Here is a 26,128-nt window from a genome sequence, read left to right as displayed (position 1 = left end):
TGGATAGCCAAATAATTATTTGGATAACTATTATTTGGATAACTGGCTCTGAGTAACACATTAATTTAATTCTCTCAAGGATAAAATAAGGCACATGACGTGCTATGTATATATTCCCAGAATCTCAGGACATCTGTTAGACATATCTGGCATAATTAAAATCTTACTTATATAAGAGAGGGTACTGCTAAGCAACTTTCACAATTAATATATGGAATGTATATGGCACATGGAGAGATTACTTTCACGAGTTCCAACACTACATTTATAAAAAGTAGGATTTTCTTTGCTGATCACTATGACTTCCAAGGCCATTTTTCTCTTTAAAGCACAGAGTTGGCAAGAGCTGAAGTTGATTCAGGATTTCCAGTATTGTAAACCTAACCATTAAAGGTGAAAATGCATTATCCTTTTGGTACTCATTTCCAGATTTTCACAATGACTATTACATTCACCGTTAAACTCAGTGTAGCATGCATGCTTCAGTTAGACAAGCGCACAAGAACTCTTAATTAAACGGTTTCATTTTTGCCACAAAAGGAGCTAGATTGTAATGGCATCTTTTGTCCACTGGTTAATGAAGTATGAAATATTGTTTAAATAATTAGCAACACTGCTGGGAGAGAATGCAAGTAATTAGCATAGCTTGACACCCAAAGCTGCTCCTCAAGAGGCACCAGTTGCTATGTGGTTAGGATGTGGGAGACACAGTTTTTGGCAATTTCTGAAGACAAACGCACTATTTAAATGTGTGGGGTGGTTTAAAGGGGATTGATTACATTCTCAGAAACTTACCCCACACTACACAACACTCTCCTAAGCATTTTTTTACTCAGAAGTAGTTTGCCGTGTACGCAATAGGGTTTACTATAATAACTGAATTCAAGATTGCAATCACAAACTATCACATGGGTTCCCCCCCCCATTAGTTGCTGCTACATTAACACTTGCATTTTCTTAAGTAGTAATTGTAAGCGAAACCAACCCTTGCAGTCAATATATATATATATATAAAATACTGTTGAAAATGACTTCTAAATTGGCTTAAAATTAAAATAATGGTACTTTCTACTTTAATGTCACCCCAACGAAGCACAAACAAACACAACAACATTTGATAACTTGTACATAGGTAGCTATCTCTAAACAGCACACAGAAGGCAATTTCTAGAGGGGTAGCCATGTTAAGATCAAACTTAAACGAAACGTTATTCACAAAATTAACGATTGCTTGCATGGCTTTTAAAAATTCATAGCGGGAATGGGGCCCCTGATGGGAATCAGAATCCTAGCTGTTGTTTGGGGTTCAATTTCCACTTCCTGCGATCCTGACCTGAATTGAGCTCTCTATGTCTGCTATTTGCACGGGGTGGGAGTGGGATGGAGAGATTTTTACTCATACCAATGGAAACTACTATTCCAATGAAAGTATGATTCCTCTATCTATATAAGGCCCACAGCAGGAGATGAAGGTTTCAACACCACACCCTTCCTAACAACAACAAAATCCACAAAAGGTTGCGCTATAATACATCTGATAGTCTTCAACATGCTACAAGTCTCCATAACATAAAAGATAATTGTTTTAAGAGAAGCCATGAGTACTCATACTCATGATGTTGCTAAGGCGACTTTAAAATCATGCCGCATCATTGTATTTTCAATATTATTTTAGGCGGTATTTTAACACTAACTATGGTTAGAATGGAACTATTAATATATAATCCAGAAAGCAACGGTCACAGGTGCATTCTGAAACGAGTAGCAGACATATTCTGAATTACACCAGTAAATATTTAAGATGCTATTGTTAGAAATGTGCTGTTGCTTCTTTTAAAAAACGAAATGTTCAGAACGAAATGTGTACAGAGAGATATGTGCTGGTATGTCTAATATGTCTGTCTGATCCAGTAGGTACAGAACACATGGTGGAAAGGCCACAGAATTCTGTGCATGAAATCAATGGGATCATTTAAGGCAGCGGTTCTCAACCTGCGGGTCCCCAGATGTTGTTGGACTACAACTCCCATCATCCTTGAGCTCTGGCCTTGCTAGATAGGGGTGATGGGAGTTGTAGTTCAATAACATCTGGGGACCCACAAGTTGAGAAAAGCTGATTTAAGGGGTTATGGGTAGGGCTGCGCGGCTTTGAACTGAAATGGTCCTACTTCAATATTACCTTCTCTTCAACTTGACTATATTTATTCAAATGCATTTAATCTCTCTCTCTCTGTCCATAAAAGAATGACTAGAGTCGCTAGCAAAAAACAATGAAACACACCAAGATCAATACGCAATGTACCAAAACCTCACCCAGCCATAAAAGTAGCACAATGGAGTAGCTTCAAACACAGGCAATAAAAGATCAAAGTAGCGAGAACTATGCAGCTGTTCCCATTGAGTTTGCACAGAACAAGCCATAGGACTACACCATAAACGGAAGCAAGTCCTGCTATTCTCTAAAGCGGGTAAGGGAACCTTTGGGCCTCTAAATGTCACTCGTGTACAACTCTAATCACCCTTGAGACCATCAGCCATTGTGGGCTGGGGCTGATGGGTGTTGGAGCCCAACACCACCTTGAGGGCTACAGAATTCCCATCTTTACTCTAAAGGTTAAATGTGGAAGGCATCTTCTAAAAGAAAACAAACAATAACTTTGCAGTTCAAAGCAAGCGGAGATTAAACAAGTGCATATACACATTTTGCGAATATGTATTAAAACAGCTTTCCCTCTCCCAAGGAAATTTTCACAACATCACATTTTTAATGTGATGCAGCATATGACTTCTTGGCAAAACTGCTATATTAACAAAAATGAAGCAATATTTTTGAGGTAGTATCTTTCAATAAACGCAGTTGTTTGTCAGAAAACCTCTGTTAGACATAAACAGAGTTCCAAAATATAGTACTATCTCCTTTGCTTTCAACTCATGAGCTGTCTGCTGTAATTTTCTATAAGCAATTTCTCTAAAGGAATCTGTGAGGGGGCTTTTGCTTCTTCCATCTCCTTCCTCTAGTCTACTGCTCTACATCTTTTGCGGCAGCTAAAAGAACATGGCTTACACAAATACGACACACCTCTCTCTCCATAGCTGCTATCTGGGTTCCTTAAATCAGCCCCTTGTTAAATCTGGAGAAACAGAATACTAAGGACATTTTAGAAGAGAGCCCAAAGAATATCAGGCAGCCTGGTCGGGCGATATAAGATGCAATTTGCAGTATAGATGTATTGAGTCCATAAAAATGCTTTTTCAAAATCACTTTTATGTGTTATGCATGTGTGACTGAAAGCTGGTAGCATAAATATGTAAGTCATTTTGTCTGATTAGATGAATATGTGCCTTCCTTGAAGACAGTACATACAAAAATGCTTTTTTGTGTGTAACAGAGAAGCAAACAGAGAAAAACAACGGGATTAAATACAATTCTTCATTTAGGCTGAAAATTCTAAATAAACTTGCTATAGAATAAGCCACACTGTACACAGTGGGACTTGCTTCCAAGTACACATACACAGGAATGTGTAAAGATCTAACAGTTATTTTAACTATCTTGTGCTCATGGTTGTGATCCTGAGGCTTTGAAGTGTGCACAAAGTTCTGCAAAATCTTGTTCTCTCATGCAACAAATGGAGCTCCTGCAGATCTGGAGCTCCGGGGTATGCCAAACACACCCCATCATATCCCTGTACACAATCCATGCAGGAAAATTGTTACTGGAAGAAGTTGAGATATATGCATAAATATACTGATTTTTCTGCATAGGCTTAGCCGTTTCCTAATGCAAAACCCAAGTCTATTTCACATTCAAAATTTGCATTCAATTCAAAAATATATATTTTGCACAGTGACCAGTGCCTGCAGGTGTTCGCACACAAGTTTAATATATGAATTGTAAATGACACGCTTGCACATATCAGTGACACAACAAACAAGGTGAAAATATATTGTTTCAGGACGCCACACTCGTTAGTGTAAACAAATAAAGCATTAAGATAAAACTAACCTTTAATTTGTCATAGCGTTCACTGAGAGCTGCCACCTGGTGATCACGATGCCTCCCAACCAGTTTACACAAGGCACAGATTAACTGGTCATCAGTCACACAATACATGTTAACTTTCTCGTCCTCGTGCTCCAGACACATTAATCCTCTGATATGAGAGTCGGGAATAGGTTCAATCAAACGGTGGCCAGTAAATGGCTTCTTGTTTGGGTGAGTTGCTTTTAAGCACTCCTCACAGTAGGAAACCTCACACGTTACACATGTCTTTACTGCTTCCTGAGCAGGATCCTGGTCACAGAACTGGCAGAGAACTTTTTCACTGGAGGACATGCTGTTGCTATCGAAAGCTCGCTCTCGGCGAGTTTCACTTGGAGAATTGGGCCCGCTCACCGAAGCTTTCTGAAACCTGTCAATGATATTCTGCAGCGTGACGTTGCGCTTGAGTCCGTCTAGACCACGTTGATTAAGGGTGATGACATAACGACAAGTAGGGCACTGGAAGGCGGTGATAGATTCCACTGATTCGTTGGTGGCACAGTGGGAGACCAAGATGCGATGCGCACAATTGAAGCAGAGGCTGTGAGCGCAAGGCAGCAGCAGCGGATCTTCAAACAGCTCTAGACAGATAGGGCAGGTCAGTTCCGACTCCAGTGTTTCCATCTTCAGGCAAAGCTCTCCTGTGTCATCAGCAAAATCCAGGGAAGCTGATCAGCTATCTGAAAGCACAACATAAAATTCGATTAGGTGAGACAGAGCAGAGGGGTCAGCCATGGGGGGTTGTCAACTTTCACCACTTTCCTGACCACCTCTCCAGACTGGAACGCTACACGATGTTTGGAATCTGCCTATGCACCAGCAATCAAGGTACCTAAATTTCTATTTCCCTTTTGTGCTTCCCTCATCCTCAAGTGTTGTTGTGTGTTTTTTTTAACTATCCGTTTTCTCTCTCTCTCTCCAGAAGAGACAAAGAGCAAGAGCAGATGTTTGGAATGCATTCATATTAGCATTACTTAAAAACAAACAAACCAGTAACCGTGTTTTAAAATACACACATCCATCACAATGCTGTTGCAAAAGCTTTTCACAGTTACACTATATAATGAGTTACCATGTCTTAATGTGTGTTAACTTTTAAGATCAACAGTGGCAGCAGAGAACATCTGATTTACTGCATAGAACACCCAAATTTCCTTGCTGTTTCTCAAGATTAACACAATCTCATTTTGAGGATTCCAGGTTTTGTTTACATTTGCAATAGAGCACTTGGACATATGCAGTATGTGTGTGTATGTGTGTATATATATATGTATGTATTGTATATGTCTAACTATATGAAAAGTTATCTGTGATTAAGTTAACAGCAAATACATAAATATATACAAATTATAATAACAAATACAGTGTAAAATACCTCAAAGTCATATGCAGTGAGGTGTGCATAGATACGTGACTGCTTTTATAGCCACAACAATCAGCACAGCACAATATTCAACAGCACTGATCAGAAAAGAAAGAAAAATATTTAGAACAGGAAGTGGTGCTTCAGTGCTACTTGTCAAAAATTTGGTGGGGGTGACACAGTATTTGCTGAATTGAGAATGGATGGAATTAAAACATCCTGTTCTCTCTTTTTGTTTTTATTATAATATGTGAAGGTGTCAGCCATTTCTGTTGTTTTAAGCCAAGAAGGTCAAAAGCTGTTCTACTGTACAAATATTCGTGTTAATAGCCTTGGAGCTTAGCTGGAAATGCAGCACACAATTCGACGATGACTTTTTTCCAGCGTGGGATTCAAGAACAGCCAGCAGCTCCCCCCTCCTCCCCTGCCCAAAGAAATCAACCCTAAAAATGACCAAAACTTCATTTTGTTTCCCCTTTCACTAATCATGTTGCATGGAATGATTTTGAAAGAGTCCCTCTACGTGGCGCTCCTTCCCTCAGCTCTTGTCAAGGCCCTATCACTGTTATAAGCAGACAGGTCAGTGAAGCAGAAGCAAAAGCTATGCTTCACACTCACCGAAATGTACCTCTTCACAGTACAATCTATTTAAGCTTTGTTGCTCATAACCGAGGACAGCTTCAGATGGCCCCAGCTGCAGCCCCTGCACACTGTAAAGTCGTTGTTCTGTTGTGTTAACTCTCTGCCTCCCCTCTCTTTCACCTCCCCTCCTGCCCCCCAAATTCACATAGAAATCTTGGTTCATTAAGGGTGAATGGAGCCTTATGCTCATTAGCAAGCTTGGGAACCAAATCTCTTTGAACCTTCTGCCATTTCCCCACAATTAAACCAGGGGCTGCAGTTACAATAACAGGAAGGAGATGTATAACCTCAGCCCAAACCATAATAGCACAGAAAAGTTCGACAAATGGAGGTGAAGTTCAAGTCAACCTCTAATTCTTATTCATACTTGCTTTGTGGCGAGGGGAGAAAAACATTTGTCCCACAGAGACTGAGAACAATGTACCATTTGGTTTCACACTTATTTGCCAAAAATCTGTGGAACTTTCAGAACTTGCCAACCCAATCACAAATAAGAGTTTGCTTGGTCCCCCCGCCCCCATCGCACCTACTATATAATAGGATAACTGAAAATGGATTAGATCACCATTAGCACAGTGATTTTGCAGGCACCTCTGGTGGCACCACTGGTAATGGAAGAGGAAGGGTGACAGTTTTTGCTGATTCAAGCCCCATGTATCCCCAGTAGAAGTTGGCATTGGAGGTTGCAGGGGGAATGGACAAAAATGGCCTCTCTTCTGTCCATCCGTTGGATCAAAAACCTTCCTTCCATAAGTGCAAGGCCACCAATTGGATTCCACCACCAACATGGTATGTAGTAGGGTAAACATTGTTCTCAGTTGCCTAAAAGGAGTCCATGGCATGATGTCCCCTCTCAGCAACCAAGATTTTTGTAATTTGTTTGAAGTTTGGTGTGATAAGGGATCACCAAACACTGCCAACAAAGCCTAAAAAGGTACACAAGAATAGAAAGCAATGTTCACCTGACTCTTCCCTAAGGTAGGATCACACTTTAGGTTTCAGCTGAGAAACTGCCACTATCCATTTGCTTTACAGAAAAATACTGAGGGCAAAGGACAGAGTACCACATTCATGGGCTTTTTCCCCCTCTTAAAAGGTGCATTTTTGTGATAGAAAGAAGTTCTTACAGAAAGTCAGACAAATTTTGGTTGACACTCCATTACAGAAAATAGCATTACACGTTATTCTGAGCCGGTGATTTTAAAACTCCGGTTCAGACTAGGATGTTTGGTGTGCATAAAACCAGCAGAACCAGCAATCTACAAATACAATCAGGGTTAAGGATCCGTGTCTTAAGACACACATGCCAAGAACCAATCTTTATCTAATCCCTTTACCCATTTTGGTTAAAGACAAAACATGTATGGAATTCAGAAAATAACTGAAAGACAGGAACGACCAATAGGAACAACCTCGTTATCAGTAGGTAACATCATCAGGCAGATGCCAAGGCCCTGGCAGCCCCCTCCCCCGCCCCGATGGCTTAGAATGTCTACAATTAAATTATTTCCCACAATGCCATGGGACAATGGAAACATTGTGGAAAATGATAAATGGCAGCTTCAAGTCACTTGGTGCTTACTTCAGTACTTCTGCTGGTTCTCCAGATAGGAGATGGGTCTATCAACATAGCAGAGGGCCACTAACAGCAACACAGAGAAGTCTCCCTTGCTAGGAGAGGATCTGTAATTACATATTGCCTCGTGGCATCAAGTAACAGAAGGTTTTCATGATTTCATTCCTACCCTAGTGCACTTAATGTGCACCATTTATGGGAAGAGCACTGCTGATATAGCTCAGTATGAGACTTAATATCAGGGTTGCGGGGCTTGAGCCCCACATTGGGCAAAAAGATTCCTGCATTGCAGAGGGTTGGGCTAGATAGATATATCCTCATGGTCCCATCCAACTCTACAATTCTATGATTATGCTTTTATGACAAGAAATTAGTAGCACAATGGGTAGCGCTGAGGTCTAAACCACTGAGCCTAGGGCTTGCCTATCGGAAGGTCCGCAGTTCAAATCCCCTCGACGGGGTGAGCTCCTGTTACTTGGTCCCAGCTCCTACCAACCAAATATCAATCCTTCCATTATCACTACCCATGGGTGGGGACTGCTAAATACCAGTCAAATTTTCAACATATTTTTGATGAAGTCATTCAAAGAATGTAGTGAGTAAAGCAGTGTGAAGAGGAACTAAGAAAACCACGGAACAGTACTGTATTTAGCAGAATGAACCCAAGTCAAAAGATACAGATCAAACGGGAAAACTCACTGAAATCAAGTGCTACCTTGTTCAAGCATAAAATGCATTTTTAAGCATTTTCCCCACTAAAGCCCAGTGATCTCTAACTTCAAGCCGTTGACTACTAGCAGACAAAAAATAACCACCATGGCATATTCCATACCTGGGCTGTTGAACATATTTGACCAGGAATATTTAAGGCACAAACTACACCGAATGTAGCTCCTATTCAATTCACTAGGGCCATGTGTGGGAGATATCAGTGTATAGAACCACAGAAGTAGTCTAGTCAAGGAATTTAAGTAAGAAAGTCTGTGTCTGCAAATCCTTTTTAAGACTCTGAGAGGCACAGTAGTTGGACGTCCATTTCAATCAGCCCCTTCTTTCTCACTGAATCCTATATTTTTTCTGTTGGAAAAAGGTTATGCACAAATAATATATTCAATAACTATTTATATTTATCAGAATTTAATACCGCTATATTAAAGTATGCTTATTTTATACCTCAAAAACTAAAAGATAAAAATAATATTATAGGATTCAGTTGCAAAATACAGAACTATGTTTTTCATCAGCTAGTATACGGACATCACGTACAAAGTTAAACCCTAGCTATTAAGTATTCCTTGCTTCTGTTGGATGGGTGATGGTCAAGCAATTGGTCTGCCTAGAGGTGTGGGGGAAAGAATTAATGAGAGACACGCCGATTAAATAAATTTCTAGGTCCATTGGATCACTAATACCAGGACGTCCACCACAACTGAAGTCAAAAAGCTCCAGCAAACATACACCACCGAAATTACTCCTGGTCCTATCCTTACTGATGCATTGGCCAGCATGACTGACTTAGACGAAAATAGATACAATGATGTTAAACAGCAAAACATAGTGTTGTTTGCCAGTGTTTACATTATGACCACGTGTGAGGTCTGGGGCAATTGCTCTCTCCTAAAAAAAGGACCTTGTGTCCAAATAAATACTTTTCGGACTGCAGCTGTGGTTAGACAGACAGACAGACATTTATTTCATAAAATTTATATATAAGAGTAAGAGCTGTTCGACAGTGGAATTTGCTGCCAAGGAGTGTGGTGGAGTCTCCTTCTTTGGAGGTCTTTAAGCAGAGGCTTGACAACCATATGTCAGGAGTGCTCTGATGGTGTTTCCTGCTTGGCAGGGGGTTGGACTCGATGGCCCTTGTGGTCTCTTCCAACTCTATGATTCTATGATTCTATATTATAGACATGGTTCATCAATTACAAAAACAATAACAGAAAACAACAACAAAGCATTAAAAAAGAATCCATAAATTTTACAACTAGCCCTTCTCTTTCTTAAATCATTGATCCATCTAGCCCAGCCATGTCTACTTTGAATGGCACAATTCTCTTTCTCATCACCTGCTGCCTGGTTGCTGAGACATATCTAATGCTGGGATCGTAGATTAGAAACCAAATTACTCAGAACTCAGATATTACAAAATCTGCATGGCAATGGGGAGACTCTGTTTAAAATTTTATTTTTAACTCAAATGCCTCCTGACATGAACAAGCATCTGTATAAACTATTGAACATATATCACATGTTTGAAGACATATACATGAAATAAAACATTAGGGCAGTGCTGCAAAGCATGCCAAGGCACCAGAAATAAACACTAGTAATGTTTACAGACAAGTTTGCTAACCATAAAGTTGAACAGTATAGCCTACGACAGGTCTACATTTAAAACCTCTTCAAAGAAATATACCAACCAGTATACCCACCAGCAGATTTAGGCCCTACCTGTTTTTGCTGAAACATTGCTGTTAAATGATCACGCAGATCCCTCCAGTAGATTGTAAAAAGCCAAAGAGGCCTGTGGAAGCCTCTGCTAAGCTACATGAATCCTGGACCTTTAGTGCGGCAACAGTGTACTTTGTGAGACAGCTGATACCGAAAGCACAACAGGAAAATCTACCCTACAATTCCAGGAAAGCCAGCTCCACCTAATCACCTCCGCCAGAGTTTAAGGACTAGAAAATGCCTCCGCAATTGGGTTGCCTTTTGTCACTGACACTAAAGCAAACTTTATCCTTTCTCTTTCAGCATTCAGCAGTTTGGAGTGAGAAAGCAGCAAGGATCAGATTCTCTCACAGTACGTCCATGTAACCCACCCCGACAATGATGGCTTGTAATAAGGGCATTGGGCTTTGCTGCCACATTATTTGAACAAGTGGAAGCTCGGCCTGCTGTGTAATTAATCCAGGGCTGAATAATGGATTTCAGTTCCCATGCCTGTAAGGGGAGACTGACCTGAACCAGCAAAACCTGTCACGCCACCAAGAGTTCAAAACCCGATTACCTTCTCATGGAAGACTGAGGCCTACTGGACAAATATCACACGGTCCAGCATTTGACTATTATATTTCTGCTAGTGTATATCTGAAACATTCCTTGTGCAAGTTCATCAGCCAAATGGCACCACAGTAATAAACTGTTAATATTAAAAAAATAGACTTCTTTTCTCAGTGGTGCCATTTAGGAAAGAAGGAAGACTACATCTGACTCTCTCTTAAAAGCACTATAGTAAAGCAGAATATTCTTAAAATTACATTACCCTGGTTTTTTTTGCATTTAATTTTGAATCTATCCAGGAGGGTGAACTTTGCTGTGAACACAAATACACACCAGTGAAATAGTGTCCCTTCATTTGCAAAAATGAATGGCTAACCTGTGACCCTTCAAATATTGCTGAACTACAATCATCATCCTTGACCATTGGCCATGTTATCTGAGGGGAGTTAGAATCCAACAACATATGAAGGACCACAGATTCCTTACCTCTAACATATGACAATGGGATGTATGGGGTGTTATGGGAGAGGAACACGTCGTGCTCCTTCTGGCATTGTTTGTCCACCTTTGGTCCCCAATGCTGCACTCGGCTCTTACCTGTGGTTCCTAGAAGCTGTTGGCATGCAACAGCGGTCACAGCCCGAGAACAGCTTTCACTGGCCAACTAAACCAGGCGAGGTAGCTGATCAGTCTCAGAGCCCTGCATATGAGCAAGACCAATAGTGGGCCCAACAGTCAAGAAGGTAGTTACTGTGACGAGCAGGTGGGGCTCGTCCATCGAAAGGTGGCCCATCCAAGAGAAGGGAAACTCTGATCCTATACCTTCACTGCTTTGTGGGACATCTCTGGGAGAAGAAAAGGCTAAGGAGCAAACCCTACAAAAATTAAGAGTGGAATCCTTAAGACAGTTGGATGGTGTCTTTTACATCTCCTTCTGGCAATTCCCGTAGTCAAGCTCTGCTTTCCTTTGGAGGCCAAGAGGGCTTTTTTGTCACCTGGGTAGCCCAAGACCTCCATACACACTGCCCAGGCTTGTGCCCCAGGGAGATCTCTTCAGTGCTGCTAATGCAGTGGTTTAACTTCAGCCCCAGAGGCACACTCCATTGTCTCTTGAAACAGATGGATACCAACAACAATGTATGATATAGCCTTGACAGTCTAAGAACTACATGAAAATCTCCCTATATATTTTCTTGCATATCTTCCTGAGCATTATAATACAGACCAGAGGGCTTTCAATGGATGTGTTAAAAGATTCATGTGGAAGTGGAAGCAGCAGGAATGAATCGCTTCCTTGTGTTCCACTTTTCATCTTGCAATGTCTCCTTTTAAAATTGTTGTCACAAAATTAAAAATGCATTAAATTCTTGGAAGAATGGATCCAAAGCAATGTTCCATTTGCTCTTCATTCCAGCAACAAGCTTGCATTTCATTTGTGTTACGGAGTAATTGAATTTCCTTCATTATTTCCTCTCTTATGAGAAAGGCCGGAATAGTGTGACATTGAGACTGCTACAGTTCTCCAGGCTAGATCTCAGCATAGATGCACAATTTAAAAATAGCCAGTTAAATGAAGTAATGAAAATAAAAACAAATAGGGGACAATCAGCAGTAACCTAAACTGCCTGGGTAATAGTAAGAATTGAGACTTAGTTCACCGTTTTCATTCACACTGATTGCACAAATAAGGAGTGCAGTGTGAGCCAATTTCTCATAGTGCAATCCCATGCCACTATGAGTAACGTGTGAATTAAACAATCATAGGGCAATTTAATGGGCGTCTATATACAGAGATCCTTTTCTAGCAGAGTGCTAACAGGATGGGGGAAATACAGCATCTTCACCCTCCTCATCTTGTTGTTGCCTGTTTCAGGCGCACTCCCCAAAGATGTGGGCTCACATGACAAGGAAGCAGCTCTCTTCTGCAGTTGTGTATGCATGGCAAGGGATATCAGCTTTAGACACCATCTGCAATAGATCATAAAACACAGCAGGGCTTTTGATTTCCCCTGCCATGAGGTTCTCTCAATTCCAACCCAAACATGTATGGTCAAATATTAACGGTTAAGCACTTTGGGAAACTCACTTCTCTTTTTGGTACAGAGGATCTATTTGGAGGAAAGGGTTTCCAAAGCAAGTAAAACTCTTTACCAAGATGATCAACAAGTCTTTATTCTACCTCCTCAAATGCTCTATGTTGGGCTGCCCTGAAAAGTTCAATTATGGCAACATGGAGAAGCTTGAATGCTCACTGGACAGACAATCACCACCACGTTACACCACTGCTGTAGGGACACAGGTGGTGCTGTGGCCTAAACCACTGAGCCTCTTGGGCTTGCTGATCAGAAGGTCAGTGGTATGAATCCCTGCAATGGGGTGAGCTCCCGTTGCTCTGTTCCAGCTCCTGCCAACCTAGAAGTTTGAAAGCACACCAGTGCAAGTAGATAAATAGGTACCGCTGCGGTGGGAAGGTAAATGGCATTTCCATGCACTCTGACTTCCGTCATGGTGTTCTGTTGCACCAGAAACGGTTTAGTCATGCTGGCCACATGACCCAGAAAGCTGTCTGCTGACAGACGCCGGCTCCCTTGGCCTGAAAGCGAGATGTGCGCTGCAACCCCATAGTCTCCTTTGACTGGACTTAACTGTCCGGGGGTCCTTTATCTTTACCTTTTATCACTACTGAACAGAGGCACCATCTTTCAATGGCGATTGGGAGGGCTATGTCACACACATGATGGCTCTACGTCCCGATGTCTCACATGTGAAGTCAGGATGCCGGGAGGAGTGCAGCTCAGTGGCCAGTGACTCCTCCTACACCTCCCCTTGGTGCTGCCCCCAGGAGGCTGCTTTGACCCTCCTTCCCAGCAGCAGCAGCAGCAGACTACTGGGGGCATGCCATGCTTGGCTCTGTGTTTCAGCTCCACACTTCTAGGATATCCCAAGGTCCTGGCCCCAACCCCAGAAATACAAGGGGGAACAAAGGGGTTCAGGCCCTAGGAGCCAGCGCCCCTGCTGCTGAAAGAGTTGTAATTAGCTACTGAGCCAGTTTCAGGTGGCTGATACCGGTGTGCAAAGCCCTATACAGCTCAAGACCAGGATACCTAGAAGATCATCTCACCCTTTATATACTCAGCGGCAGTGCTTTTTTTCCTTAAAAAATGTTTAGGGGCACTCTTTTTGACTCAATAAAATCACCGTTTTATAGTTCATATCAGGGAAAATAAATACAGTAAATGGACAAAAGCACCAAGATTAACAAAACATTTAGGGGTATGCGTACCCCCAGGAAAAAAGCACTGCTCAGTGGTTTACTACACTCCACAGATACCATCTTATGACGAGGTCTGCTCTGCACAATATAGAAATTGGGCCTTCAGTGTGGTGGCACCTGCCCTTTCCATATGAAGCGGTAGGGTCTGTTGTCTGTCTGGCTCTTACTGAAGACCGTTCTCTTCCAGCAAACGTTTTAAGTGGAGATCTTTACTTTGGTCTGCATCTGTACTGGAACAATTTTTAACTGCCTTAAAAAAACATCTGGAACTGCTTTTAATTGTTTTCACGCCTTTTTGCTTTAGTTACAGTCATATTCTATAACCACGTACTTTATAGTTGTAACCCACCCTGGGACCTTATGGAAATCTAATAAATTATTATAAATAAAGTACAAACGCTTCTACAGTGTACAGTTGGAAAAGGGTCAGGGGTTTTTCAGCTAAGGGCTGATTTCACCTGCTACTTTTTTGGTGTGAACCTAAAATGTTTAAAGTGTAGGAGTGGCCAACATTTGTTTGTGAACATTTATTTAAATACAGATACACTTACCAATAGATACAAGCACTGATTGGCTACAACCATACGTCACATATAAAACTGATGGAAAATCCAGATTTCCCTTTGCATAGTGTGCAAAACAGCACAAAATGAATTCAAACGAAAGCAATATGGGAAAAAGAAGCCCATAAAAAAGGAACTCTGTTGTAAATAATACTGTATTAAAGTTCCCAAAATGATCCAAAACCCAGATTTTCTATAGAATTACACATACTTATTAATCTTGCTGAAGAAACCTGTGCATTATATCTGATGCAGAAAGATACATTAGCGATCGTGCCAGAAAACACTAGATTTTCTTTGTTTAGAAGACAACGATCTTTCAAAGTTAGCCAATAAAAAGCCCCATTTCCTTACAAAATATTAAATGAAGCCACTCATCTTCTTTAAAAAAGAAAAGAACTACACACAACTTCCTTTTAACTTATTGTATAAGCTTTGTTTTTCTACATTTCTGTCTGCTGACTGCAGCTATTTGTTCAGTAACTGGGTTTTCCTTACTACTTAGGAACAAAACCAAAACAGTGTTAACTCTTTTGTACTTTGCTATTAAGGCCTGAATTCTAGTTTGACCGCTTGAAAGGTAGGGAAGTGATCAGAGCATTACCGTTGAACAGGATAACAGGCTGCTCCTCTGCAAAAAGGATATGAGGAAAAGCATTGTGCATCTGAAGGACTCTGAGAAGCATGGTGATTCATATTCCTGACTCATTTACAGTTGACCATGAATTATAAGAAAGGTACTAGGATTCCAATTCAGCTTGACATTTGTACACAGAAGAGATTTCTGTGAACTTGTGCAAACAAAGCACATTCAGAATTGAGGCATTCTATGTCATTTCAATTATTCATTTAATTTACATTCACCTTTCTATGAAAATGTACCCAAAGGAACTAACAGCAGCAACACACATACAAAATGGCAATTATAAAAATAGCACAATATAAAAGCAGAGAAAGTAAGAACAAGTGAAAAAAATATGCCAACATTGGCTAGCACCAATACACACAAAACTACAGCAGGGATACATAACTACATTTGCAGGATCTCATTTGGCCCCTAAAATTGGCAGGCACCTCCTCCCTGTTAAATATAACATACATTTTATCCCATGATGTCGAGTCATGGCCAAAGGATTCTTCTCACATGTGAATAGCAGCATAATCCTACTAGAGGTCTTTGCCAAAGCCTTGGTTGATATTTAGACTGGGAGAGATGGGCTCAGGACTTGACACTGAGAATGAGTTGACAGTGCCAACATTGCTGGCCCTTCAACACTTGATGAGTTCAAAACATTAACTACTAAAACAGGGGTGGGAAACATTTATTTTTTAACCCACTAAGTGTCACATTCCCTTGGGGAAAATCTGTTAGGGTCCATATGCCAGTGGTGGGTAGGAACACAGCCAAAAAGTAGACACAGCAACTCTGTCTCACCCTCCCTTCCTGACCATCATGCTCCTGGGACTGGGTCAATCTGCTGTTACTAGAGGTCTGGACGTAGGACCTACCCCCATGTTGCATCTGTTTTGGTGCCTCTTCCCTATCACTCCTCTTCCCAGACTCCAGGTTCCCCCCTCTCCTGAAACCCACATGAAATTAGGCTGAGGGCTGTATGTTACTCACCACAAAGAAAATTTGTTGCCAGGGATCTAGCATTTTCCAAAGACAGGCTTTGGGCCTCTCCCAAGTATATGTAATGAGAACCCAGTGGTCATGATCAAGTTCAATAAATATATTGTACTATAAGTAGAAGGAAAATGGAACTGGAGTACATAGCCTGTTAATTGACATCCCATGAGAAGCTTTGGCATAACCGGCAAAAGACTGTTAAACTATTTTATTTATTTAAGGAATTTATGCCCTACTCTTTAGCCAAAATGGCTCTCTGAGCAGCTTAAAAAACCAGTATGAAGATGGTCCATTCCCTCAGGCTCACAATCTAAAAAGACATTTGCCACTGTGTATTGTGGCATATAAAAAGGCTAATAGATTTATTGTGACATAAGCTTTCATTGGCTAGACACCAGTATCAGATACAAGATGGAGGGCTCTAATTCACAAAAAAAAAGTTCACGCCACAATTACTCAGTTCATTTCTAAGGTGCCACAAGCCTCTCTCTGGTTTTTGCTGCAATCAACTAACACTACACCTTCTGGAAGTTGCAATTCCTTTGTTTTTGTTCACAGTCCTTGGGATTTCAAAGAATATGAAATATTAACGACTGAGAGACAGCTAGTGTGATGTTGTGAAGAATGGTAGATCAGACCCAGAAGACTGTCTTAAAAATCAACACCACTGTGTTGTCCCGATGTCTGAAGGGATCTCTGAAATCAGTGATGGCCTGGGGCGGTGTGAGCTACAAGACAGAGGTGATATTAGTCAGAAGGACTGCTGTGGTGTCCAAAGTGGAAGTTACATTCAGATGGGTTTCAACACAAGTGTGTAGGTTCTACCCAAGAAGAGCCAGGCAAGGCAAAGCTTAGTTCAATGTAGGAACCTGGATAGCTCCATGCAGTTGTTCAGGCTGCGATGTCATATGAGCAGATTCAAAATGATGCTTCAGGCAACCCCCAACTGAGACTTAAAAGGGGTTTTCAGCTCTGTCTGGGTGGTTAGCTCCACTTTTGCTGGAAGAGCCCTTTGCAGGGCCAAACTTTCAGTTTGGCTCCAACTGCATGCGGAAGAGCATGACTCCACTTGAGTTTCTGGGCCAAAATTATTGGACTTGGAAGACAGCAATGTAACGTCCTAAGATTGAGGAGGTGGTAGCAAAATGGGGGCCTGTTACAGAGAGGCTTCTGGTAAGGTGGAGTTATCCAAGGCTGGCACTGAAGACAACTATATATCTCATTCCCCAAACCTAAAGAGTCTTGACTCCAGGTTCCTAGGGAGCAGATGTTGCTTGGAGTGCTTTTGCTCATCTTAGGCAGGTGCATTGACAACACTCATTACTGGCTCTCGATTATTTAATGCTGCTATTGTTTTTCATATATTGGTTTATGGTTCATTGTTTATCTTTGGTTTTTATCATTTTATTTTTTCCACTACAGTTGTGAACAGCCTTGAGTGCTTTCTTGGAATTGGAACCTCAGGATAAGAATTATGAATCAAATAAACAACATGTTCAGCAATAAAATTCAGTAGTCATGGATGGGACTTGTCTAGTATATGTGGTAGGCTTTGGTATTCTTGTGCGGTTTAAAAACAACATACAAATTTGTAACGCAAGTGGTTGTCCTTTCTGGTTAGTAAGAACTAGCTGATTGATTTCAGACCCAAGAGCAGGCATAGGCAAACTCGGCCCTCCAAATGTTTTGAGACTACAACTCCCATCATCCCTGACCACTGGTCCTGTTAGCTAGGAATGATGGGAGTTGTAGTCCCAAAACATCTGGAGGGCCGAGTTTGCCTATGCCTGCCCAAGAGGGACCCAAGAAAATTAGGCACATAAATAAGGCCCTTCTCTCTCTCTCTCTCTCTCTCTCTCTCTCTCTCTCTCTCTCTCACACACACACACACACACACATGTTTTCCCATTACAATATACAGCAAAAAAAGTGCCTGAATACACTTGCATTTCCATTTTCCACATCGCCCTTCCCCTGCACTTGAATACCTCCATCCTCCTCAAAGAGAAAGGCATGGACTCCAAATGGCTGGGCAGCTGTACAAGTTCCTTCTTCAGATGTGACATCATAGAAAGAAGATCCTTTCCTCACCATATGTTATATGGTGTGAAACCATGTTTCAAGCTAGAGGGTCATTTCCAAGGGAGCGGGGAACTATTTGGAGTAAACGTTGTGAGTTCAAAAAAAGCCAGAGAAGACACTCAGGCTTAGAATTAAAGCATTAAAGAAAATAAAAAAGTGCACATCACTACAGCACTGAATGTGATTATTCATTAAATGTATATGGTGTTCGGGCAATAAAATTCCTCAATTATTAAAACAACAACAAGATACAGCTTTCCTTCTAGTGAAAGCCTATGGGAAAACTAGCCCAGAACTGAAGCCACTCATTTGTACCAAGAACACTGGTTAGAGAGCCACAACTTTGCAATGTGAGAGGGCATGTGGAACCTGCAACAAAAATGGTGCAGTGTATCCTTCAGCCCACAAAAGGGGCGTTAGTGGTGGAGGTAAGGCGATGGGGAGGGGGAAAAGGGAACACACACCCTTTTGCTTTATAGATTGGGTGAGGAATTCTGGAGAAGGGAAAAGGTGCACTTTCCCTTTCTTCTTCCTGAAACATCTCCACATAGTTCAAGGAGATTTAAAAAACAAACAAACCATGGCATGTACAGCCCCAACCCAAATTTCCCCTTCAGGACCCCTTCCATTTTCCTTTTTTAAAAAAGAAAACAGTTTAAAACTTGCAGGGCATGTATTTTGGAAATGTTTTATACTTCTGCATACCTTAGGATTCATGAGCCTATTTCATTGGCCTTCTTGTTTCTCAGTGGCCCTGTTTCGCTTCCACCCCTGTTGCCACTCAACAGCCTGAAGGAGCTTGCTAAGAACGAAGCCAACACTTCAGCTTTGGGAATAGAGGTGAAGGATCAGATACAATTCAGGAGATTCAGGAAGACTACCTGAGAACTTCTGACCTCTCCTTTCCAGGGATGCTTGCAAAGACCATGCCTGCAAGGTGATAAGCAAGCCACAAACAGAAGAAGAGGTGCCAGAAGCAACACAGAACAGTACAGCAGGATGACTGTATTATCATAAGCAACGATTCACAAGTGCCATTTACGGGTACTGATGGCGGGTAAATCAGAAATACCAAAATCTTGGAACTTCTTTAACTGAATAATGGCTTGTCATGGAAAATAACAAAATTAATGAAATAACCAATTTGGTCAGAATTAGAGAAGACTTTCCAAGAAATTGCATCCCACTTCCCCCCAGAAAAAGTGGACTAAATGTTAATTATTTTACTTATCCTTTCGGTGATATTTGCTTTCTGTAGAAAAGACCTCACTTTTTGTGGGAATGGCATTAACTATATGTACAAGTAAGAAATCATACACTTAAACAAAAATTTGTACTCTTTAGGCATGTAAAGCAAATACAGGTAAACAAAGGCTTGATAATCTAAACCAAGGATGAGGAACTTGCGGCACTCCTGGAGTTGCCGTACTACAAGTCCCATTACCTCTGGCAATGCACTGGCTATGCAGGTGGGGACTGATGGGAGTTGGAGGGTCACAAGTTCGCTATCCCTGATCTAAGCAAAGGCACTCTAGTCCAGAGCAGTGTCCCGATACTGATATCACCTGCAGATTGCATAAAGTAACCAGCAGTTGAGAGCATGGTAATTGCTACATTCTGGAAGTACTATATGAGTTCAGCAAGAACAGAAACTTCTTTCCTGATGGCTGAGCAGATAACAAACCTTGGAAAAAGTACAAATCATATCACATAACTCCCATCACAACAACAACAACAACAACAGAATGTCCCCACAGCTTCTCATTGCAATGCCAGCTGGGGTGGGGAGCCCACACTCTAAAGACAAGGCAAGTAATGCTTATCAAACTGCAGCTGGCTGGAAAACAAGTTCTCTTCTAGGAATTAAACTCAACTGGCAAACTGTTCTCCACACAACTGGCTTGCTTATTCCTTGTGAGGAGCATAAGTGCCACTAGGGCAGCACACTGATGTAAATATCATTTACACTTCATATTCTCACAAAACCTGCGGCTAGGAACCTTTTGAAGTTTACAACTCCCATCTACAATACAGTTGCAGATCTTGTTACCCATGCGTTTCTAATGTCACCTCACTTCATTTTACTTTTTTTATTTTAAGGAATAAGGGTCTACTCAGCTTGCTTTTTCCTTGCACACTTTGTGATCAGAATAAGTGTATTAAGTGCTTCAGTTTGCAGATGCATAAAAAAGATCAATATGCATTTCATTAATGCAAGAGGTGGGTAAGGGAAAAACTAGGCTGCGAAGTATGATCTTCACCTCCAAGCTACAGAAAGCACTCCATGTGCCTTGCAGAAAATTACAAGTTGAGGGCACAATTGTGCCCTCTGATACAAAACATGCCCCATTTTGTAATACCTCTGCATCTTTATGCACATGTTCAGGAGCTGCAGCTGCGACAGTATGCCCAAGGCAATGATTTAGAAAACACTTGCACCTAATGGAAGTCCCAGTTCAACTTACGCCGTTGCAATATAAATAATTCATTTGTGGATTGCTGACTGAAAAAACATGGCGGCTGGCCCTCTTGTGTCATGATTCCATGAAGCCCAGCGGGGTTCAATCTATAAGAATTCTGGCTGCCCCAACAGTGAAAGGCAGTGCCCTTTATGGACACCTGAATGGCTTGGGGAAAATCTTATCAGTTGTGTGCAACGTGGGAAAGTCTTTTTTCCCTTGCCCAAGGCTGGATGCCACTTTAGCTCTTGTGATATTAGCTGCTGCTTGCATAGGAAAATGATTCCCGAGTAATTCCTGTGGCTCAGTTCCCGTGTTCCTCTTCTAAGTAAGATGCTGATGTGAATCCTCTTCTGTACATTCAATATTCTGACGAATGAAGAAAGTTCCTTGCTCCACACTCCTCAAAGCTCCCCAGCAGGACTGGCCCTATCTTTAGGCAAACTGAAGCAGGCAGCTGATTTTAAATACTATGAAAAAAAACCAAATGGTTAATAATAATAATTGTTGTTGCTGCTGTTGTGTCTGGAAGAGGCAGACCCCCCCTGTGGAACTTCTCTGCCTCAGGTGTTAACATAACTTGACAGGGCTTGGGTACTAAGAACCTTGAATTGGGAGGTTGACATTTGCTCTTCTGCTTCAGGTAGCAAAATGTCTTGGACTGGCCCTGTAACACACTCCAAAAGAGGTGCTGAAGACAAGTGCATTTCCATTTCAGCCTGTGCTGTTGGAGAGCAGAAAGATGCAAGAACCACCACACACTGCAGTACCAAAAAACTAATTCCTCAGAGCTATTGCAGCTGTCTTTTAAAAGCAGCAGTTCCACATTTGATCTGAGAGCAGCCAAGCTCCTCTGACTAGTAAAGGTGGCTTCTAACGGAAGAAATATGGAACTGGATAGTGAATTGAAGTGGATAGGTTAGGGGTTGGCAGTGCCCTCTGCAACTTTCTCCAAGGGCACAAGACACTGCCCCAGTCCCCAAAGCCCCACCTGCCATCACCCACTGCTCTCACCCTTGTGGAAAGACTTTGTAAGAACATGCAGAAGAGGTCTCTCCTCTACATTCCAGCATAGGCCTGCCCATGCTTGCAGATAGTATGAAGTAAATCTACCAAACTGTTCTGTCAGCAAAATGTTATCAGAAGATGTTGTGAGTGCTTAAAGCTTAAGGGCATAATGCTATTACGGAGCAGCTGCATCATCCATTTTATACAAAACGCTTAAGAAATGCTTTTTAAGGATGGGCAGTAAATATGGTGATCAAGCCATGATCACGAAGAGGATATTTTCTCTTCTCATTAGCATGGGTGAGTTACGTAAGAAAGTTTGGCAAGCAAACAACAGAGGCACTAAGCGCTAACTTAAATTAGACAGCTGCATAGCCACTGCAAAAAAGTTAAGTGCTTAACGGGAATTGACGCTAGAGGCAATCATGATTTGATAAAGTTGACTTAAAGAAGAACTATAGGCACTTTAGCATACTTTAAAACAGAATGGAAGAAGTCTTTCTATGTTTGTTGGTTATATAAACAAAGTAAACTGAAACAGCCTGCACAACTGAATTTACCTGTATTTTACTACAATAATAACAAAGTCTAGCTTTTCCTTTCCTAACACTATCCACCTACCAGTGCATAAGCAATATTGCTGAACTTAAGAATGATAAACTTTGCATTCCGGAAATTAGAGTTGAAAAATGACTATTTTATAAAATCACAAACACAGAGGGATGTGTGTGTGTATATGTGTGTGTGTGTGTGTGTGTGTGTGTGTGCGCGCACACACACACACACACACACACACACACGTACAACACACATGTTTCAGGATCACAAACTGGCATTTCCTTTCATTGACCTGCACTTCCTTTGGCAACCATATAGTGATGTGTGACTCATTAGGAATACAGAAATTGTTCCTATGTGGCTGCCTGTTGAAGAGAATGATTCAGCCTCAGCTTTCTTGATCAACTGATTTTCACCAACCCTTGTTTTCTTTTGAGATTTTTTTTTTTTATAAAAGAAATGCTCAGATGCCATCTATCTGTGCACAGCTCCCCCTATTTCTCCTCTTCTTTTGTTCCACTGCTTGTGACCTGATAAATCAGCATGCATAAGTAATTCTGGGGATGGGAGAGTATTAAGCAGTATCCTGACTGGCAGCATCACAAATTAATCTGTGGACAATTCCAGCAAGAGCTCCATGAACTTTAGACCTCCCGGGTTACCGGACCCTAAAGCCCCCTTCTTATGCTCTGCATCACACTAAAGCCTTCTTTAGTTTGTGGGAAACATCTTTTTATCTATATGTTTAGATGCACAGATGAAATGAGCTGCCATAATGCAGTCCTAAAAGCACAAAGACAAGCTTTTCCTCAAAAATAATTTAGCAACACAAGCCTGGGTGCTTCTTCACTGAAAACCATTAAATCTTCCAAAGTGTCCCCAAAAGGCAGTCTAAAGAAATATTCAATAAATATATGAATAAATGCACAAACTAGCATTTAATAGTATCTACAGAAAGTGATATAGTATAAATAGCCCTTGAGAAACAAGCTTTTTTGGCTTGTTCTACATTTACTTTTTTGCACTGATTCAACTAAGAAAGTCTGTAGCATTTGGCAAACTATTCCAAAGCAGAATAATTATGTTCAGCTAAAATGACCTAGCTTAACAGAGTCCACAACATGACTACTTCAGGCAGTGGCTTTAATTTTTCCATACTGACTTTATCTTTGATGCCATGTTAAGCTGAGGTGGTCATGCAACTGATACCACCATTTGGACTGCTCAATGATCTGCAGGATCTTGTCTAATTTTTCTATGTTGCAATTTCAATGAGACCCATTCCCATGAAAGCATCCTTAAGATTTCAGTTTCCACACTAAGTCCAAAACCAAATTTTATTTGCAGGACTTTTTGAGGACTTTCTCCGATGAGATTTGAAGCTTCAGGTATGGTCAGAAAGAACTTTATAGTATTCACAAGTTAGTCTTCAATAGCATAAATCAATAGGTGCTTTTGCAATGGTGCTAAATCAGATTTGTCTAAACGGGGTGTTTTGAGTGGCCACACAGGATAGTCTATCGTTTAGGCATTATCTCATTGTTTCAGTTATGCATAGCAGCATCTGAGTTTGCCAAATGTCTACTGTTTGCAACTCTTATTACAATGCCATGCCATTTCAATGTTCACTAATCCTCAACTTCCTTCCTGGAACTATGACCTTGTTTTCTACTCTCTTTTATCTCTTATTCTCAGCTGAATAAATCATAATATGTTATGATAATAAGATTCTCTCTAAGTGATAGACTTCAAAGCATTAAAATTGTTCTTCTTTCCTTCCCATGCTACCGCAGACTTTATTAGTTTTCCCTTAGAGTGTGTAGACACACACACACACACACACACACACACTCTCCAAAGCTTAAGCAAAACATAAAATAACCTAATTGTTGCAGATAACTACCATCTAACATTTTGAAACATGGTAGCGTAAGAAAGGGAAATTTTTGAACATAAATTGCAGCACCCTTAGATGTTCAAATAACATCTGAGTGTGTCATATCCTGACTGAAAGACAGGATTAATCTACTACCATGCCAGCCCTCCCAGACAAGCAAACTCTTCCTACAACTTGCTCAACCATATCAACTGAAAGACAAATCTGACAATAAATTTAAATAATGTTAGGGACTGCAAAGGCAGGTGTGGAGGAGACCTGTGGGAATCTATTCACCTCTCAGACATATGCCAGTGACTCTGGACCAACCAAAACCTAAACACTTACTTGGGTGAGTAAACTGACCCCTGGATTCTGAAAGAAAGGAACATGTTACTTACCACATATTCCCTGCTCTGTTAATTGTCCAGACTTTATGTACAATATCCCTTATTGCCTTCTTCCGTCACCTAGACAGAAATGCTCTAATACTTTCCTTCCCACGGAAAACTATTTAAACAATGCCTTCCTCTGACAATTGCCTATTGTCACCCTGATGGTTGTGCTGTATAAGCTTCTCTCCCCCCACCCTATTTTATTTTCAGATCATAAGGTTATGTTCAAAAATGTATAAGAAAGAAATTAAAATGAAAAGGCTGCTTTCATGACATCTGACTTCTGCCTATTCTATTATCTGGAATGTACTGGTAGGATAAAATTGTACAATTCCAGATTCTGAGACCTATGAAAAATGGAGTTAACCTCGACTTAAATGCCGAATGAGGCCTGAGAGCAACCTTAAAGAGAAAATGCACACCATATTCTTAAAATATAGTGCTACAAGTTCAGACACCTGTTGTGCTGATAGACATGCTACTATAGAACTGTCTTCAGTACAAGCACTCTAAGAGGGACCCTTAGTAAAAGCTCAAAACCAAAATAAAAAATTGTCACAAGTGCCTACTTTACAAACTACATAGGGCAGCTGTAAATGTGGAAAGATTCTATAGTGCTTCAGAAACCTATAAAGCCATGCTAAATGTCTTCCTTAGTTCTGCAAATACAAAGTCCAAGCTGCGTTCCTAGGGCTGACACCTTTTTCTTTACCCTTTTCGGGACACGAAAAGGGTACATTGGATGGTTTAACCACATTAATGTCACATGTACACATCCCTTCTTTTACCCAATGCTATCTTTTTCCTTACCTCCCAGCACACCAGTGTCCTGATAAGGCCCACAAGTAGCTATTTCTAATAATGTGTTCTTTAAGAGTCACATTTTGTACCATATACATATAGTTTATCCCTTATGACAGAACTTTCTGAAAACTGTATTGTATAAAAAGCCAAGCACCCTTGCCCTCGGTCTTAAGGTGTGTGTGTGTGTATATTCCTTGCTGCTCAGACTCTATCTAGGCTGTGAGCTCTCACACAGTTTTGCTTGGAGATATGCTGCTGGATCTTGACTGACAGAGGGAAGGAGGAAGGTGATATCGCTTGCATCTACAGTGGATGTTCTGCTGTGCAAAGTGGTTCACCTAATAGCAATGCCAGGTTGATAAAGTTGGGCTGCTGGGTGCCCTTAGCAACACAGCAGAAAAGCAGTAATTGGCATCCATAGGAACACAGTGGCACTCTATCTTGTTTGTTAAAAATAAAACAGTAGGGGCAGTTCTCAGCCTTTACTGATAGTTGCACGGTTTAGACAGCTTAAGTAAAAATGCAGTGATCAAAACACGAGCAAAAGCTAGACAGGTGACCAATTCTCAGCTGTCTGTTCCAAATACTGCAGACTCAGAACCCAGCTGATCTCCAATCCACATTTACCATGAAACAAATATAACAAAAGCCACTGTTGCAAGCAAATGTAAACTTTAGTGCAATTATACATCGGTACTGGACAACAGGCAAAACTTCTTAATACTTTTTAACTCTGCAGCTTTCCCAGCATCAAACTATACTGAGGCCTTCACTCTGCAATTCAATTTTGTGATTCCCCTCTCCCCATAGCCATTCTGTTCCTAATAGTAAGGTTAACTGAAGTCTGTTGTCG

General features: G+C 41.1%; 1 protein-coding gene across 5 annotated transcripts in view; it reads right to left on the bottom strand.

The window, feature by feature from the left end:
- MID1 (midline 1) overlaps nt 1–26,128 on the bottom strand; it is a 277,703-nt gene that overhangs the window by 64,670 nt on the left and 186,905 nt on the right. For 3 of the 5 annotated variants that reach the window (XM_079972692.1, XM_079972693.1, XM_079972691.1), the window contains one exon: nt 4,007–4,722. In XM_079972692.1, the coding sequence (XP_079828818.1) occupies nt 4,007–4,666 (660 nt within the window). In that variant the 5' untranslated portion in view covers nt 4,667–4,722. Of the gene's footprint in view, nt 1–4,006; nt 4,723–10,074; nt 10,217–26,128 lie in introns of those variants that run through there. The other 2 variants (XM_079972694.1, XM_079972695.1) reach the window with 2 other exon arrangements.

This window comes from Podarcis cretensis (genome assembly GCF_951804945.1).
Source record: "Podarcis cretensis genome assembly, chromosome: 4".
Lineage (NCBI taxonomy): Eukaryota > Metazoa > Chordata > Lepidosauria > Squamata > Lacertidae > Podarcis > Podarcis cretensis.
This window is presented reverse-complemented; position numbering and strand designations above follow the sequence as displayed.